General features: G+C 39.5%; 1 protein-coding gene across 3 annotated transcripts in view; it reads left to right on the plus strand.

Annotated features, from left to right (window-relative positions):
* The window catches only part of LOC109464069 (F-box/LRR-repeat protein 7-like), a 43,959-nt gene that overhangs the window by 11,747 nt on the left and 12,543 nt on the right, over positions 1 to 19,669 (plus strand). The window contains exon 1 of one of the 3 annotated variants that reach the window (XM_019760997.1): positions 7,694 to 7,748. The exons of 1 other annotated variant lie outside the window; for it this stretch is intronic. In XM_019760997.1, coding sequence (XP_019616556.1) covers positions 7,727 to 7,748 — 22 coding nt within the window. In that variant the 5' untranslated portion in view covers positions 7,694 to 7,726. Of the gene's footprint in view, positions 1 to 7,693; positions 7,749 to 18,692; positions 18,778 to 19,669 lie in introns of those variants that run through there. One more of the 3 variants, XM_019760996.1, reaches the window with a different exon arrangement.

Here is a 19,669-nt window from a genome sequence, read left to right on the forward strand (position 1 = left end):
AAATAATATCCCCGTCCAAACGAACTATACGATAGCTTAACTCCCCTGGCCAGTTTTTCTCCCTATTTGGTTAAATTCTACAGTATTTTTTTAAACCCACGTTGTTAGTTTGGTGGAGACTAGAACAGTTTGACACTGAGACTGGCTAAGCCTGGTACAGCGATCTTTGGTTGATGTGTTTTTGAGTGTCGCGTTTCGGTGTGTTTTTACCTCGCAAACAGTGCGTATTGTTGTTGGCTGGAGGGTAGGGTAACTCCGGCGCGATTTTCGAAGTGGGTGGTGGTATTGAATAACTTTGGATCCAAAGAATAACAGGGTCATAGTACAACAGACGATCTATCTCTGTTACATGGACGTAGATATTCTGTCTTATGTTTTTCACTGTTGACATATTTTTTCCTCAAAATGAATCGTTTAATAGCCCATTCTAAAACGTCTTAAATCTGGTATGTATGATAAAAAGTTGCTTCTGTGAATATCTTGGATAACATACCAGGGGAGTTAGTTTGCTTGAAAAGAAATGTTGGGCTATGTTTTCTCCAGTATTGTAGTCTTTTACTACTATCTACTATCGGTATAGTCTTCTACTATTTCTATTATGATGATAGTCTTCTACTACTAAACAAGCTGTTAAATAAGGTTTAAGCTTCGGCTTATTTTGGACGTGTATTTAGGAGTTTTAACCGGCTTCATTTTTGAACTGGTATCTTATTTTTTTTGCCAGCCAAACAAATGCTTATTGGATACTGCCTGGCCAATGATACTGTCTTGACAACATTTTTTGATAGTGTCTGGGAGCCACCAAAACATCTGCTTACAGATTAGTCTTCTACCCTCAGACGGTAGCGACCCCCTCAGTCCCTAACTCCCACCTGAAGCCCCGTTGTCAGGTCATTAAGCGAATTATCGACCTGTTGCAAACTAGGTAAATATTTAGTCGCCCACAAGTACGGTCCTGCGGCTTAGGAGGGCCTCAGCAGGCCGGTGGGACTTTGGGCACTTCACATTTTTCTGTCTTGAAGGAGTTTTAGCTAAGACTTCGCTTATTTCAGGATGAGTGTAGCCTCTACCAGGCTTCAGACGTGGCTGGAAAGAGTAGCCTCTACCAGGCTTCAGGAGGAGGCTGGAAAGAGTAGAAAGTACAGATGTAAAGCAAGCTGTACTCTCTAGCAGACCAACTCCCCTGGCATGTTATCTCTCTATTTGGCCAATTTCTAGTCGCCCACAAGTACGGTCCTGCGGCTTAGGAGGGCTTCAGCAGGCCGGTGGGACTTTGGGCACTTCACATTTTTCTGTCTTGAAGGAGTTTTAGCTAAGACTTTGCTTATTCCAGGATGGGTGTAGCCTCTAGCAGGCTTCAGACGTGGCTGGAAAGAGTAGCCTCTACCAGGCTTCAGGAGATGGCTGGAAAGAGTGACTAGAAAATACATCTGATGTAATGCATCTAGCGGACCAACTCCCCTGGAATGTTATCTGCCTATTTGGCCAATTTCTACTTTTTCCAGCCGCTTTTGTAGCCTGGTAGAGGTTAGAATAAAACTACGCTCTGAAGTTTGGCACTATGGAAATTAAAGATATTGCGTTGCAGTAAAAGAGTTTGCAGTATTTATATATAAGTCTTTGAATTTTAAAAGTAGCAAAAAACATGGCCATCATCATCTAGCACTTTTACATGGAACACTAGGTTCTTCTGAAAAAGGAAGCCCAGGCTAAAATTAGCAGCGGGGGCAAAACCTCAGATTCGGTCACTGCAATCTGCAAACACAGCTCAAAGCTTCATGTCTTCTACCTGTATTGCCTGACCCCCAAACATTGCCTTTCTTTGTTAACTCCTAATCCCTGAGCAAATTTTCCCACCGAGAGAGGGAGGGACGGTTTCCATGACGACGTAAAAATGGTCGGCGAAGTTTGTGTGGGCAAGGATTTTCCTTCGCGGTAATATTTACAGGTGGTTCAGACTGTCTCCGTTTTGATTTGTTTTTAACTCTCTGTTTCCTCAGTCTTTTAGACTGAAAAGCTGGTAGCAGAAACCTGTACAGATATTTCTCTGATTGTAGGAGTAGTAGACTCTCCCAGGCTTCAGAGGTGGCTGGGAAGAATAGAAATTGGCCAAATAGACAGATAATATGCCAGGGGAGTTGGTCTGCTAAAGGAGTAAACATAATAATTATTACAGTTTGCTGCTCTTTGGCAGACTAACCCTGGCATGTTATTCTGTCTATTTGGACAATTTCTACTCATTCCAGCCACCTCTGAAGCCTGATAGAGGGGAGAGTAGGACTGCAAAAACTTTGCACTGCATAGCTTTCTTTCTTTTTATCTATCTTTATTGGTAGCTACCAGCTAGCGTATCAGTTTTATGACTAATTGCATTAATACAAAAACAATATTTTATTGTACATAAATGTTTAATATGATTTAGGTAATTACTATATGAAGTTTTCGATGATACCGAAAAGTTGAACGAATTGGCAGTGCTTTAGGCACACCTCTAGTCTAAAGGATGATACTGAGTGAGTGAGGACATGCAGCTAAGATGCTAATCTATGTTGACAGTTTTCCGTCAACATTCCAGTCTGGGAGAGTACATGTGCTAAGCCCTGTCGGATGTTTGTCTTTTGTAGCTGAGTGGTTTGAGTGACAGGTACAAGGTACTGACTTCCCCTCTGTCCTGACTCGAAGAAAGATTTACATTGTAGGATTTGGGCCTGAATTAGTCTCTACCAGACTAACTACGCTGGCTATATATAGGACAATATTTGCCAGGGGAGTTTGGCTGGCTTGTAGGTTTGACTGGCTGTGCGAAGGGAAAGAAACTACCTCCCCGCGGCCAGACTCCCTTGGCCAATTTTACTCTCTTTTTTTGCCGAATTCTATGATCCGTATTCCCGTAGAAAGGCCTGGTGGAGGCTAGGAATGCATGCCCTTTTTCACAAGGTGTAATCAGGCATTCTTAGTCTTCATAATCTGTAGGAAGCTACCCCAAAAATCAACATAATTCGTATAATAGTACATTTAGCCGCAAAGCGTAAAGTCGTAATCAGCTCTGAGAACTTAACGTAATTCGTAATCGGCGGAAAAGTTTGCATAATTCGTAATCAGTCTACATGCAGGCCCTCTTGGAGGTGTTCAACTTGAGGGACAGTCCATTTCATTACATAGTATGGGCAGAGAAAGGGGACCAACCATTAGCATATAAAGGGTGTGGCTCTATATGATATTGTTCCTCATTGTCATATGCACATGAAACATACTAGTAATTAAAGCTGCTTTACTTATATGTTACTGATATGTTACTGTCAGTAACTCATCAGTCGCTGACAGTCTCAAAACAGTACTTTTAGTTTTCTAAGAGTTTTTATGTTATAAGGGACTAATTTAATGTCCGGCATTAAATTTGCAATTCTTAAGTAAATATCTACCGTGGGATAGAATTAAGGTTACATGCAGATAACTGTTGGTTAATATTTTCTTTGATATGCCATTTTTATTTCAGAAATATTTCTCTAACCTTTTGCTATTTTCTTTTTGTGCTTTTTTTATATCTGATCTATCCGATTCCAGCCCCCACCCCACCCCTTAACCCTTTCATACCTCTCCCTTACTGATGAAATTAACCATGACTGTCAACAGTCTGGACCCAGGCTGTGCTGTAGGTACTGGTCTCTGTTGTAGTAACACACACACAACAGCATACATGGCTGGATCTCAGCATTGGTTTAAACTCCTTTTGGTCCCTAACATTTAAGGACTATTTTTCTTTTAAATTCCATTTTTTTATGTTTCTAAAGATCTCATTTGACTTCAGATGAATACTTCTCTTGCTTTTGGAGTTACATGTCGTAAATTACTGGTAGTTGTACCTGTTAAACAATTTGGAGTGCATTTTGTACTTTTTTTCTCAGAATTTTTGTCCTGTTTTTGTTGCTGTATGAAGAAGAAGCCTGTTAGTTTTCATACGACATTGTAGGAATTTTTCCACACAAAGCATTCTTCTTAAACAATTCTGGAATTATTACATGGCCTTTAGACGGATCTCTCCCAAAAATTCCAATGTCTTATGGTTTTAAAGAAAATGGGGATGGTTCAATTATCGAGATCCTGCTTTGTAAAAGTAGGTCAGATTTTCTGTACCGGTTTTCTTCTCTATCTAAGAAGAGAGGGGAACTGAATGATCCTTAACTAATCCTTGCTATTGTGGTAATTGTCATGTCTGTTTTGTATGCTCCCTCCCCACATTCTAACATCATAAAAGTATGCTTATAGCAAATTGCAAAAATGTTTTTAAAGCTTTTTAATGATTGTTTTTAATCATCTGATTTAATTTTTAAAACTCGAATTGGCAGATATTACACGGTCCATGTTAGATGCAGAAATACCTGCACAGCTGCAATTTTACCTGCACTAACCTGCATATACCCAGTACATGGACCAGTGCAGGTTAGGTGCAGGTAGACATCAGAAATACCTGCACAGCTGCAATTTTACCTACACAAACCTGCATATATGTATATGCAGGTGGGATTTCCAACCCTTAAGGTAATCTCTTATGTAGTAGGATTTCATTGTGGATGTGGTTACACCTACATGTATCCAGGGTCTAAGAAATTGAGTATTTGGGAGGTCTTTATGGAAAGATTCCACCATCATTACTCATGGTTCCCTGAATACATCACTGAATCATTGTTCCCTGGGTACCTAAATACTGCCCTTTATTCTCTACATACCTGTACTTAACTTAGAAAGGGAAAAATGCCTCCATTCTTTTTCTATTTTCAGGGTGGTGTCATCATGACACTGCAAATGTGTGTGTTACGTATTTCTACTGCACCACAGAATTGTTTTGACTGTGAACTTCAAACACTACAAAACCTCATACCGCAAAAGAAAACCACCTTTAAAAGTCAAATGTGCATTTACGGCATGGCAAGGCTAAGCTATGGCAGAGAGTGAGTGAGTGAGTGTGAATGAATGAGTGTGAATGAGTGAGTGAGTGAGACAATGAGTGAGTGAGTGAGTGAGTGAGTGAGTGAGTGAGTGAGTGAGTGAGTGAGTGAGTGAGTGAGTGAGTGAGTGAGTGGGTGAGTGAGTGAGTGAGTGAGTGAGGGAATCACATAGTGGCTGCACTTCAGTTTATGATTCAAACTGGGGCCTTTATAACTTGCTTGGGCTATCGATTTTTAGGGCACTTATCTAGACTTACTCACTTTCTAAACTCCTTTTTGTTAAAGCCACAGTTGACAACCTAAAAAGGTCCATGTGATTGGGGGCTGAATGCTTGCACAGTACTTTGACATGTTAGTCTACTTTTTTGCTTTATCATGACAAATAGTTTACGGACGTGACTGAACGCAGTTTTTCTTATTTACTTAGAAAGCACTTCATGAAAAGATTGCTATGTTTCCTAGCGAGTAAGTATTTCACGTAAACAATCACTCAAAATATGGCACCTCTGAGTATTCTACACTTCAACACTGCTGTTATGCTGTTAGTGTCATAAAAGAATAAAATAAATCACCCTGAACATTTTACAATTTTACAGTTAGGACACACCAATTTAATTTCTTGGTTAACGGATTCACCGCTTCAGTTTTTTCTGATTTGCAAATAAAAATAAAAATACAGAATCAACTGCAAAATGCTCATATTTTGCCCTGAACAATTGAAAACAGACCTTTACATCCTAGTTGTTACAGTTATTCCATCTTTGAATGCAATGGTATCATTAAAAGTTCTAAATTCATTGTTTAAATTTTGAACCAGCTCCTATCGTACCATTTTGGGCCATAATAAGATGCCTAGGCCTGTTTTTTTTTTTTTCGCCCGCCCGCTCCATTATTTTTCTAGAAAAATCCGTTAACCAAGAAATTAAATTGGTGTGGCCTTACGTATGTATGGTAAACAGTGGAGTCTTAACTGTTAACAGGTGTCAGGTTTAGGAGTGTATAGGGGCTGTACAAGTGTTGCTGGTTGCACTGAAGTGCTGTTTTTAGTACAGAAAAGGCATGTTTGCTTTGGGGGACTTACAAGGTCCAAGAATTCTCAGCCTTTTCTTGGAGTTACAAATATTGGTAGGAGAGTAGGTAACGTACATGTATATATCTGAGTGTGGGTTGATGAATTCTGTGACTGTCATCACTTTTATAAGTAAACACAGTCCATGGGCATGAAACACATCAAGCTTAGCAGTTAAGGTCATGGCCACAGATAGCCTGGGTACCAGACTGCTTCCAGGGCCTCCACAGGCCAGCTCCTTGGCTCTATGGCCAACATGTGCCCAAGGAAGTTATACTACAGCCCCCTTGGTTAGACCCTAAGAAACCTCCACATACTGGCTTATAAACTCTGGGCCTTGCGTGCTGGCATCAAGGCAAGGCCTGGGATTCCTTAGTTTGTACTAATGAAGGTGACTTAGCTATGGCCATGGACTTTGTTACTACTGAAGTGGTGCAGAAGTTCAAGAATGCAAACTTGGAGCCGAGGTTTCTCTGCAGGTTTGGAATTCAGTAATAAAAGTGGAAGTCATCAAAATTTATGATTAGTCTGACTAGTGCAACACAGAAAACAATTCTGACAGCTCATAACTTACAGTATTGAGTTGAATTAAATTCTTTATTTCAGGTCCATGTAACACAAAGAAAACAGACAAATAATGTAAAAACATTAACTTGAGACTTTTATATACAACAATTTTCCGCGTATGCACATTTAAAAAAGAGTTTCTAAACTGGTAATCTCTCTTCAGGAGAGTGTGTATCAGTAAAACAAAATCACCGAAACTCCATCCCAAAAATTAGGCTAAAGAATACTGCAAGACAGACACTGTAAAAAAACCCAAGCTTTGGTTGATGACTTATCTACTCCTGATCATGCCTTAGGGTGGATCATTTACAACATTTACATGTCTTTTCACAGCTTAAAACATGCTATTGTTCCCACCATATTCTAGTGGGAATTCTATTTTCACATCTGTTTGGAACAGTCTGTTTTACATAATCGGAATGTTAATCTGAATAGCTTAAGGCTAGATGCCAATCATCAAGTTGTGCAAGAGGCTACAACAGGTGGTTGAATTGTCACTTTTGTATAATATTTGAAGGGGGAAACTTTCATCAGAACCCCCCCCCCAAACACTTTATTAAGGTACCCAGGAGGCTACAATAGGTGGTTGAATTGTTGCTTTTGTATAAGTAATGGAAGGGGAACAATACTCAGAAATCCCCATAGAGACCCTCCTATGTCTAAATTTCTTAAAGGTTAGCTACTTCAATAAGGTGTCCAAGAGGCTACAATAGGTGGTTGACTTGTGGCTTTTGTATAAGTACTGTAGGGGGAAACATGACTCAGAAATCCCCATAGAGACCTTCCTAGATCTAAATACCTTAAGGATAACTAACTTCATTAAGGTACACAAGAGGCTACAATAGGTGGTTTTGTCACTTTTGCATGAACGTCAAGGGAAGGGGAAACATAACTCAGAAATCCCCATAGAGACCCTCCTAGATCTAAATAACTAACTTCAATAAGGTACACAAGAGGCTACAATAGGTGGTTGACTTGTGGCTTTTGTATAAGTACTGTAGGGGGAACAATACTCAGAAATCCCCATAGAGATCCTTCTAGATTTATCAAATCAAGATTCCTCAAACTCCCCAGAGGAGCATTTCTGTTTCCCCCCTTTCGTAATGCTTGTAAAACCTGGCCAGGTACGCAACAGGTAACAAGAATGGAACAGAAATCATTCTCAGGTGAGTCTGCTGCCTTCTTAAGGTGTGAAAGTTCATACCTGTGTTCACAGGTGTCAATTTTCTCACCTGGTGATAAACTTAACACTACACTTGGTAAATGATAAAAAAGTGGGGAAGTTTCGACAGTATCCATGCAAAGCATTGTTTTAAGACAACTTGTCTATATAAACACATACACAAACACACACACACAAACAAACACACACTATCCAAGCTTAGATTATACTGCTGTGGGTGTCCACACTGGTAGGAAGCAGTTGGCTAATAGTGAGTCTATTTTAATGTTGGAAGGACTGGGAATTTTGTTTGTCTGAGTTCATTAATAACTCTTCAGGCGAAGGTTTTGACTTTGGCTCATATTTGTGACTTCTTTTTAGGCATTTCTATCTTGCTTTCTTTTTGTACTGTTGCCTTTTTTCTTAGAATGACCCTCCTCATACTGCCTGGCCAATTTGATACTGTCTTGCCAATTTGATACTGTCTTGCTGCCACTGAAAAATCTGCTTGGATGGACCTGTACTTTCAAATTGATACTGTGTTACGAATTTGATGTCTTGCCAAGTTGATACAGTCTTGCCAAGTTGATACAGTCTTGCCAAGTTGATACAGTCTTGCCAGGTTGATACAGTCTTGCCAATTTGATACAGTATTGCCAGGTTGATACTGCTTAGCAGCCACTGAAAGATCTGCTACGAGATTAATTTGTCACAGTTGTCTACTGTGTCTGATAAACAGGCTAAGTGGTACTGGTGTCACTGAGAGTTCACAGTAGCCAACATTGTAAATTGTCCTTCATTTCTAGCCTCTACCAGGCTTTGGGAGGTGGCTGGAAAGAGTAGGAATTGGCCAAATAGAATTGGGCAAATAATATGCCGGAGGAGTTGTTCTGCTAGAGAGTACAGTTTGCTGACTCAGAGGCATCTCTCTATTTAGCCAGTTTCTACTCTTTCCAGCCACCTCCTGAAGCCTGGTAGAGGATACTTCATTTCCAGGATTTTCTCAGTTTACTCTCAATTTACCATAAAGCAAGAACTGATTCAAAACCACTTCTTTTATAGTGGCAAAAGGAAGCCTTACAGATCTTTGTTATTGTACTAAAACAGGGCAACAACAACATACTAGAGCTGTAGCAAATGTTGTAAATTGTCCTTCACTTCCAGGGTTTCCTCTGCTCTGTACCATATTAAAGCAAGAACTGACTTAAAACAACATCTTTTATTGTCAGTGGCAGAAGGAAGCCTTACAGTCTTTGTCGTTGTACTAAAAGGGGCAGATAAGTACCAACAAAGGGACAAGTCTCTGTAAGTCCTATCAGGTGACAATATCTGTTAGCAGAGATTGATGCAACATCCCAGGAGGGATGCTATTAAAAAAGGTGTGAAAAACCACAAGTGTACAGTAGATAGATCATCGTGAGCTGTTGTTGTGGCAATTGAAGAATTGCTACCTACATTGATGTGGCACTTCTTTGTGGCTAAATTGTAGCATTTCTTTCAAGCAGACAAGGAGAACAATTATATATTATAAAACAGTCAGAAACCTTAAATAGCCTCTACCAGGCTTCAGAGGCAGTTGGAAAAGAGTAGTCTGAAATATTGGCTCCCAAAGTGGCAAACTGTACTCTGTTTAGCAGACCAACTCCCCTGGCATGTTGTCTGTGACTACTTTGCCAATTTGTACTCTTTCCAGCTACTTCTGAAGCCTGGTATAGGCTTAGAAAACTATATCGACTAGTACATTTATCATACTCTTTTGCCAGGTAACCAATTGTACTTTTAATTCAATTTTCAGTCGACGTCTACAAATTCAATTGTTGTGAACTGATTCCAAATTTGAAGGTCTTTTTTGGTAATTCTCTGATTTGACAACAAAAGAACAATATGATGCTTTCAAAAAGCAATTCTTGTCACTTGAAATAACTTTCTACTAGATTACTAACTGGCGGCAGGCACGTCAGCTGGGGGTAAAACACTTTCAGAACTTTTGTTTTTCTTTGAAAAAAGATTACAGTGTGGGATAATCTGTAACATACACAGTGTAGTTACTGTATTTCTTTTGCTGGTCAAAATATGGACGTAGCATTGGTTGTAATATTCCGACATTTATGTACGAATGTACATATTTTTGCTTTGTATATTTGATTTTTTTGTATCCATTTTATCTTATCAATTAAGGCTCTTAGTGATAAATGTAGTAAGCCAAGGCATGTTTTCTTAGACAACTCGAACTTATCACTTTCATACAAATCTGTTGGATGAAACTGTGAGAGATGAGTAGATGTTGACTGTTAATTTTGGTAGGAATGTATATAAAAAGACTAATGTATGGCATACAAATGGATAGAAATATGCAAAAAAACGATTTAAATTTTCAGGTGATTTAAGCAAGTCCTTGGGTAAAGCCACTAGCACTTTATGTTCAGCCAGAACATCTAGAATATGAGAGCATTTTCTCAAATAGTTTTCTCTATTACCTCCTTATTTCTGCTCAATTTTCAGTTAGTGTTCCTTGGTAAATAAGTGTGCAAAGTAGCTTAGAAGGGTTGCAATGAAAGTTGAAAATGATGAAAAATGGAAAGGAATTTGAAAGTGGCAGGGTGCATGTGTAAATTGAAGTGGTACACTGCACTAAATAAACCACAAGCCTGATGCAGACAACAAGTCATGAATACATGGGTTTGGTCTCTATTGTCCTTTATGGCACTTACAGCTTAGCGCACCATACATTACGTATCCATCCACCCAACACAATAACCTCCAGCACACAGCTATGTGCTAAGCACTTGATGTGTCGGTAATTGAGCTATAATTTACCTGTTCAAACACGGGGCTTAAAAAGCGGCAGGATGTTTCTTCATTCGTGGTTAGGAAGTGTTTTCTTTACAGAACTAATGGGGTAAGGCTTAAAACCAACAGGGTCCCAATAACTGTCAAACATAGCATGTAAGGGTGGCAGGGAGTATTTTCCTAGCTTTGTTGGTTATTCTTCTCAGGTATGCTATTCAAATTCCATAATGACAGTCATGACAAAAAGACCTATAGTGAGATTTGTCTATAAGAAATCATGATTAGAGAGGATTTCTACAGAAAATCTTTCCACCTATTAGTAGTACATGTGTATGTCGATTTAGCTGTATTTAACTGTCATCACCAATAAAGTATACAGTAAAAGACATAATGGGAATCGTTTCTGAACAGTTTTTCAGGGTGATCCTAACTTCTGAGTCGACGGGTGCAGGTAATTTTCATTGTTACCTGCACCAGTACAGGTATGCAGAAAAGCCTTGGGTGTCTATGACTTACACTTTGATCTCCCTCCTAGTTTATTAGATTTACTGTGGTAGATAGCTCAATGTGCTTGGGAAGAAGTACATGAGTTTGCATGGGCTCCCTTGCAGCTTGTTTACTATAATGTTCCTAAATTCTGAGTGGTGCAGGAAAGATTTGTCTGGTGCAGGTGATCTAAGCTAATATTAGCCCACTGTTGCACACCTCTGTGTCAGAGACCCCTACAGTAGTATAATCAAAGCCTCAGTCACAGACTGTACCGTGGCACCTGCACTACCAGTACAGGTAATACATATGCAGAAAAAAAGAATTTCTGGCCTTGGGTGTAGTCTGTCTGCCACTATGATCTCACCCAGTTTATTAGATCATTTAGCTGCCACATATAAGAAATCATGACTAAAGAGGACTTGTAATAGGTTTCTGAGCAGTTTTTAAGTACTGTACTGTACATGTGTGATAATCCATACTTCCTAATTATAAAGTCTGTTTGGTGCAGGTGAAATTTCTCTGGTGCATGTAATTTTCATTGTTACTAGTACCTGCACCAGTACAGGTATGTAGAAAAGCCTTGGGTGTCTGTCTGCCACTTTGATCTCTACCCAGTTTATTAGATTTACCACCACACAAAGAGAATGGCAGGAATGCAGACCCTGAGATCATGTCTTGTCCGCGACGACACCAGAATTGAAAACAGAGGATTTGTGGGAGGAACTTGAGCTTTTGAACTAGCCTGGAGGAATGTTGTGATGAATCGAGCTGTAATCGAATAGGGGGTTGTCTTGCACAAGAAAAATGGGTGTCGTCCACGGACATAATGTTGTACATCTTTTGAGGATTAGGCCACACCAATTTAATTTCTTGGTTAACGGATTTTTCAAGAAAAATAATGGAGCGGGCGGGCGAAAAAAAATAAAAATAAAAACAGGCCTAGGCATCCTATTATGGCCCAAAATGGTACGATAGGAGCCATGAAGTCAACACACCAGGCTGGTTCAAAATTTAAACAATGAATTTTGAACTTTTAATGATACTACTGCATTGAAAGATGGAATGACTGTAACAAGTAGTAAAAAAAAAGGCTGTTTTCAACTGTTCAGGGCAAAATATGAGCATTTTTGCAATTGATTCTGAATTTTTATTTTTATTTGCAAATCAGAAAAAAATGAAGCGGCGAATCCGTTAACCAAGAAATTAAATTGGTGTGGCCTTAGCTAGAGAAGGACTCTGACAGACGCTCTGTTGTTTGGGAAGAAAAGAGATATGTGTGGATTTGAAGGTTACATGACAAGGTCACTCGGTTGGGCAGCCTGGAGTGAGCAAAATGTTTTTCATAACAGTGCAAGAAAAAAAACAAATTAGTGTATCTTTAAGGGATCAAGACAATGTTATTGAATGTACATAATTTATTCTATTTGTTTATATTTTCTTTTGATCTTTTGTTTGTTTGGACAAATGGTGTAATTATATGGATAATGACGTTTGGGGGCAACAGAGTATGAAAACAAACTTTTAGCTGTGGTTCCACATTTCAAATAAAAAATTGTTCTTTGCCTACATTTTGTATGTTTTGGGTACATTTTTCTGCTCAACTTTTGAGACCTTATGAGAAAAAAATGGAAAGACTTAAGCTTTAATAATCAGAAAGTAAATTGCAAGAAATGGAAAAGGAATACATGAAGAATTCTGAACATTTCTATATGTTTGATGAAGTTGCCAGTATTGTACATGTAGATGCAAGTTTATATGCAAAAAGTGATGGGTAACAACTAGAGCTGTGTACCTAAACAAATTTTAGGTACAGGTACAGGTACAGGTACACAGGTTTAGGTACAGGTCCGGACCTGAACCTGTACCTGAACAATTCGACCAATTTATATGCTCTTCTGAACTCCTTCAATAACAAAAAAACATTAATAAACTTGTTAGTTAAGGTTTATTCTTTGTTTATGGCGAATGCTCAGATAAAATATAGGCAAAACTAAAGATGTTTTTGTTTTCATGAACACACTGTCCTTACACAGGGACCCATTTGAGGTCACAAATAGGCATAAAATTGGTGTGAAATTGTTTAGGTACAGTACCGGTACTGAGGGATTAGGTATTTTGGACCTGTACCTAATCAATTTTTCCGGTACAGTATCGGTACTGCGTACCGGTACACAGCTCTAGTAACAACCAAGTACATTTTTTACAAGTCAAGAGATTACTTTGCACAAATAAGGGATGTACAGCATTGGCTATCCTGTATCCCCCCATACACAGCCTAACACCCTCTGTATGGTCTGTTTTGGGTTGGTCCTGTATCTCCACATACACAGCCTAACACCCTCTGTATGGTCTGTTTTGGGTTGGTCCTGTATCCCCACATACACAGCCTAACACCCTCTGTATGGTCTGTTTATCTTTACAAGGGTTTGCAGATGAGCTTCAGTACAACAATATGATACCACCCAGGGGTTTTTCTGAACAGGGGAACAAGGGCGCTGCGCCCTCATGTAACAAACCAGCGCCCTCATATCAATTTTCAGATTGAAGCCTAAGTCTTTTTCAAAATCATCTTTTTCCAGTAAAAATACAAAAACAACACCACAGAACAATAAATTCTAGCCTTACAAACTATGTTACTCTCATAAAAATTCCAAAATCTTATCACAAACTTGAAAATTTAGCTCTAGTAGTAAAAGTTTGAATGGAATAAACAATGTTCATTGAGAACTTGCTCAAAGAAATGTAGCTAGACCTCCTTCATTTACATACTATAGAACAGGCTCTGAAGTGAAACATGAGACCTGAGTTTGTAGCAGCTTGGATGAATGTGTTGCAATTGTGCCATGGGAAAGGTTTCAGCTTGTGGCAAACCCAATGTTGTCATCTGGAGCTACTAGTAACATTGATCACTAAAAAAGAGTGATTTGCAGATTGTGTGTACTGTTGATTGTACTTATATTTTATAAGGGAAATATGCAATGCATGAATAGAAATTTGGGAAAGGTATTGAGGTTATTAAGAGTTCAAATTTTCCCCCTCAAGTAGCCTCAAAATGTCTCATTTCAACTTCAAATTTTCAAAGGCTTCACATGGCGGAAGGGGGGATACCCCCCTTCCACACCAACCCCCCCTCGGTCGCTTCGCTCCCTCGCCATGATACTGCTCCCTCATGCCGAATTTTTCTAGAAAAACCCCTGCCACCGATGTTCAACTCTCACAAAGAGCTACTATAGCAGACTTAGAGGGAAGATCCAAACATTGAAATGTCAGGAAATATGGGATTGGCTGACTTTAAGCTGGGCGGGACTCCTGGGATCATGGTGATCTATAAGTTGTAATGCCTGATAAATATTTGTGCTACTCTTCCTAGCTGTGTGGTCTGTATGATGGTAGCTAGGGAACATGTACGTAAGCAAGTGACTTACATGTAGTTCTTCAAAGAGGTATCAATCTCCAAGCAGATCCCTCTCGGTGGCAAAAAGACAGTATCAAATTGGCCAGGTAGTATCCATTAGCCAGAGAATGTCGGCATACCAGTAAAGAGGTATAACTTTATTACTCTCCAAGCAGAGGTTGTGGGGGAATGATCGTTAGCTTTTTATATATGGCCGTTTTCTTTGTCGCTTATTCCACCAAACGGTGGCTGCCAACCTTCTCTTCCTAATGGATACTGCCTGGCAATTTGATACTGTCTTTTTGCCACCGAGAGGGATCTGCTTGGAGATTATAACTTAATGACAAAAGCAAAATTTGCACTTGAATTTTGGTTGATCCACGCAATCACATTTTGCCATTTTGCCTTGTGTCACTCAATGCACACAAGCTTTATCTTCTTTTAGAGACGGGATTACTTTGTAAAGCCTATTAGACACTCTTATTATACAAGCTCCTTGGCCATCTTCCAGTGATTTGAAGTAACATCTGATGTTTCTCAAGTTTGCAGAGTGTTATCCTTGCTAAATTTGAATTTTACCGCTACATTTTGGTGGAAAATGAAGGATTAAGTTCTAAATGACTGGAAAATTATAATGAAATGTCTTCACACCTCCCATTTTAAGCCTTAAATTTGGTATAGTCCTGCAGTCTCCTTTTTTATTTCAATGCTCTACGTAGAATAACGATTACGATTACGCTCTACGGAAAAGGGCTTGCGGGCCCCCTTAAGGCAATGGTTGACTTGAAATTGAGGATATATGTAAATGGAAACCACCCTCTCACATTTAAACAACATCCTGATCAGAGTCTCTTTTGACAAAGACCCCAATCTGGTTCAGATCTATATTCTAGCTGATCCTCCACAATAGCTGAAAATCTCAGTCTGTAATATAACAATTGCTTTACTCCATATGAGTGTAACAGTGCTAACTGACCATGCTAAATGGTCGTGCGACCTTTTAGTGTAGTGGTTAGCGTTGGTGACCGCCAAGCGGACAACTCGGGTTCGATTCCCGGCGTGTGACCTGCTCGCCCCTTTCGGTTTTTACATGAGGACCATTCTGTTGGCTGATTTCCTCAGGTATGTGAACCCGCCCTCCTAATGGAACCCGACAGCTGCAGGTTAATTAGCATGCAGGGAGCCTGTCGTTCTTTCCACATGGGTGGGCTCGGCTTAAAGCTGGGAAACAATGATGATAGGGTAGAAATATTTTACCTTGGGGGCTCGAGCTGTAATCTCGAAGCAGATCCTAGGGTGGAAAAAGACAGTATCAAATTCGCCAGAGAGGTCCAATACCTCTGGTCAATCGATACTGCCTGGCCAATTTGATACTGTCTTTTGCCACTCTAGGATCTGCTTGGAGATTATCAAACTGGTCAAATCTAAAACCACATCAAGTTGTCATGAAACGTGCCAGCCTTTAAAAAGATACTTAGTAGTTAGTACAAAAAAGAAAGCCTGATAAAAAGCCTAAAATCACCGTGACCAAAAATAAGCCAAAGCCCAAACCTCTGCTTGGAGAGTTAGTAGGCCTAAAGCTGGGAAACAATGATGATAGGGTAGAAATATTTTACCTTCAGGGGCTTGAGCTACAGGTCACAACCGTATTTGTCAAGGAATGTAACAAAATTTCCCCCAAAGTATCTCTTTGCAATTGAAATATTACTCAGAATGCTTTGTACAAATCTAAACTAAGCTAAGAAAATCATAAATTTCAATGAAAGCTATTACTGCAACAGCTAATTTTTGAAAACATTTAATAACTCGTGCAATATTGCATTGTTTTTCTCAGTAGTTAATAACTTTTATATGAAAGACTTAGTATGCTTTGATCAATTTGATATTACCAGCAAAAGATCTGCTTTGAGATCAATCACTCCCTGAGTACCTCCTTCAATGTTATCTGTGAATTCTCCCTAGCCTCTACCAGGCTTCAGAGGCTACTGAAATTGTAGGAATTGACAGGTAACACGTCAGGGGAGTTGTAGTCCACCACAAAAGTTAACTATTTGCTGCTCTTGGGTAGGTGGGAGCTCCCCAGCACTAGTACAAGATTTAGGAGGCTATCAAGCTGCCTCAGAAGCCTGGTAGAGGCTAACTTCCTTATGTCTTTTGCCTCCACCAAAAGATCTGCTTAGAGATTAGAGATTAATTATTTGCATAAACCGCCAACCATCATAAAGCCGTTAAGATCAATAGAACAAACCAATCTCTAGTGAAACAGGAAGCTAACTTGAGGAAGCCTGGGGAGAACAAAGCCCCACCATGTTATCTCCATAATTTATCCAGTAGTAGAGTTTGAGTTGTCTTTGAATATTGTTTACCTGGATGTCTAACTTTCATTAATGTATTCCAAAGTCGTCAAAACTAATCATGGAGTTAGCTCCATGGACTCCATAAACTAATCAACCTCTCGCAGGAATCCAGGCTGAAAACAGGAAGCTAACTTGAGGCAGCCCGGGGAGAACAAAGCGCCACCACGAGGGCAGATGTCCAAGTTCCTGTCAGCCCCCTGCTGTGTGCAGGAATACCTGAGAGTCCTGCTGGCTGACACCTGCATGCCAAAGCTAACTACTGCCTTCTATATTATTAAACTTCTGTTCCTCTGGGAGGGAGAACTCACAAATGTCAGAAGATTACAAAAATGTAATCTCCAAGCAGATCCTATGGTGGCAAGACAGTATCTAATAGGCCAAGCAGTGTCCATTTAGCCACTGAACTTTAGCCAATTGTATACTGATTTGCCACCATAGGATCTGCTTGGAGAATGCCAAAACTAACTACTGCTTCCTAGATTCTGTACCACTCAGTGACTGGGAGAAGAAATTATAGCTCCAGATTAGCTACAACTTAACATCAAATTGGCATATATCTAATTCGCAAGGCAGTATCCAAACTGTACCATTGGCCAGGTATGAAAAAGATATACATTTTGTACTGGCATATAGCACAAAAAAGAGAGCCTGAAAAAATGCCTAAAACGTGGAAAGATAAGCTGAAGCCTAACCTCTGCTTGGAGAATAAGCTTACGTTGTACTTCACTCCATTAATTTCTGGCAAATACAAAGTACAGGACTTGCGTGATGTTATCTGTAAAAGATCTTACAGTGAGCTCAGAAGGCAATGATTTGGTAAAAAGAGATTTCGACACACTCGAAGAAATCACAAAAGACGTCCTTAACACTTTTGACAAGTTATTTCAAAGGACTTAAAAACAGGTGCAGAATACATTGTCATGTTAGCATATGTGGTACATCAAGTATTACAAGATTGTATAAATGAATGTTTACGGTAATCTCAAATCACAGCTCTTTGATAATTAGAATAAACATTCTGCTGTTTTCAGAAATGATAATCAATTTCAAATGCTTGAACATTTCAGGTAGAAAACTATACAAAGTTGGTAGCATATTCTAAGCAACATTAGATATCATTGTGGTTGCTCAACATAATTTCCATGGGCTATTATATGAAGCTACGCAAAACTTTAGATGCATGCAAAGTGGTTGTTGAAGGCCGATGCAATTGGTTGATGCAGGATCTGTCGGCACTTGATATTTTTCTGCTCTGATCTGGTTTTGATATGCATCATGAAAAGGCCTCCAGACTGTCGACTGTTTAGGCTGAAAGCATACCTCCAGGCACTTGTGGCTGAAATTGTTTCAAGTTGATTTTTGAAGAGGGCAACCCAAAAATTCATGGAGGTAGGGTAGTCTGGAAATGTATTAATAGATTTCTCTCTGTCTGAGTGCAGTAAATTATGCACAACAGTAAATTGTTGCAAGCAAATTATATGCAAAAGAAAAGAAGTAAGAAAATATCTTGTTTATACACTTAATCAGTTATCAAAATATTTAAGTTAAATATATGATAGAAAAAATTGAGCATGATCATTAATACTGAACCAAATATTATAAGTATCCAATTAACAAAGTCATGATAATTTTCTTAAATTGACAGTAGGAAATGGTATCTCCCTCATGTATATCATATCTGTATGTTTATCTGTTAAAACTACAGTTTAGTACAGTAATATTGCAATCACATAAAAAACTGTTACCCTGACCTAGATATACCTCCCCCCTCTGAGTCCCTCTAAGTGGTTCAACCCTCTTTGTTGATAGCCCACAATTATTCGCCCGGGGCTCTCGATCCAACAACGAGCAATTGCCAACGTCCGGCCCTTTCCCCTGAAACAGACGGCTGGATATTTTTCTTACAACGTTTAGACAACGTCAGTTTGAAAGGATGCGGAGTAACAGAAAGAGAGACGGTCATTTTCAGGGTAACAAGAAACCCTACAGAGTAACATTCAAAGGTAAGAAGTGTATTGTAACATAAGGAGCAATGAACCTTGCAGAATACTGGGGGTATAGAGGTGTGAATACTGCCTGGAGGGTTTTTGCATATATCTGAACCACAGACAGTGTACGCTAAATGTTACAAAATTGTTTTACCTTATCTAGAATTTGTGCATGGAAAAGTCACAGTTCATACAGAGGTTAGATTTATGCGATAAAAAGGAATCAAAAGAGGAACTGATTTTGACAATCTCTTTGCTTGATTTATAGGTGAATCTGATTCTATGGTATGTTATGGCATGATTATGTCGGATGCGATATTAGAATTGCCCAAACGTGAACAATGGCTAAGAGATCCCTGTATATATTTCAGACAGAGAAAAATAAACCATTTGTTTTTTGATGGCTGCTTTTTACTACTACTTAGTGACTGTGAAGATGGAATAATCTACTCCTAAACGGAGGTTTAGGCTTTGAAGTGTTTTAGGTGTTTTTATCCAGCTTTCTTTTCTACGAAAGACCATAGGAACAAAACGTTAAACAGACGACAAGCTTAAACAGACGACGAGCTTAAACAGACGACGAGCTTAAACAGGCGACGAGCTTGCTTAAACAGACAACGAGCTGGCTGAAACAGACGACGAGCTTGCTAAAACAGACGACGAGCTGGCTTAAACAGACGACGAGCTAATAAACAGACGACGAGCTAGCTGAAACAGACGACGAGCTGAAACAGACAACGAGCTAGCTGAAACAGACGACGAGCTAGCTGAAACAGACGACGAGCTGAAACAGACGACGAGCGTAAACAGACGACGAGCTTAAACAGACGACGAGCTTGCTGAAACAGACGACGAGCTAAAACAGACGACGAGCTGAAACAGACGACGCGCTGGCTGAAACAGCGAA

Source organism: Branchiostoma belcheri, unplaced genomic scaffold (genome assembly GCF_001625305.1).
Source record: "Branchiostoma belcheri isolate BF01 breed outbred unplaced genomic scaffold, Haploidv18h27 scaffold131, whole genome shotgun sequence".
In the NCBI taxonomy this organism is placed as follows: Eukaryota; Metazoa; Chordata; class Leptocardii; order Amphioxiformes; family Branchiostomatidae; genus Branchiostoma; species Branchiostoma belcheri.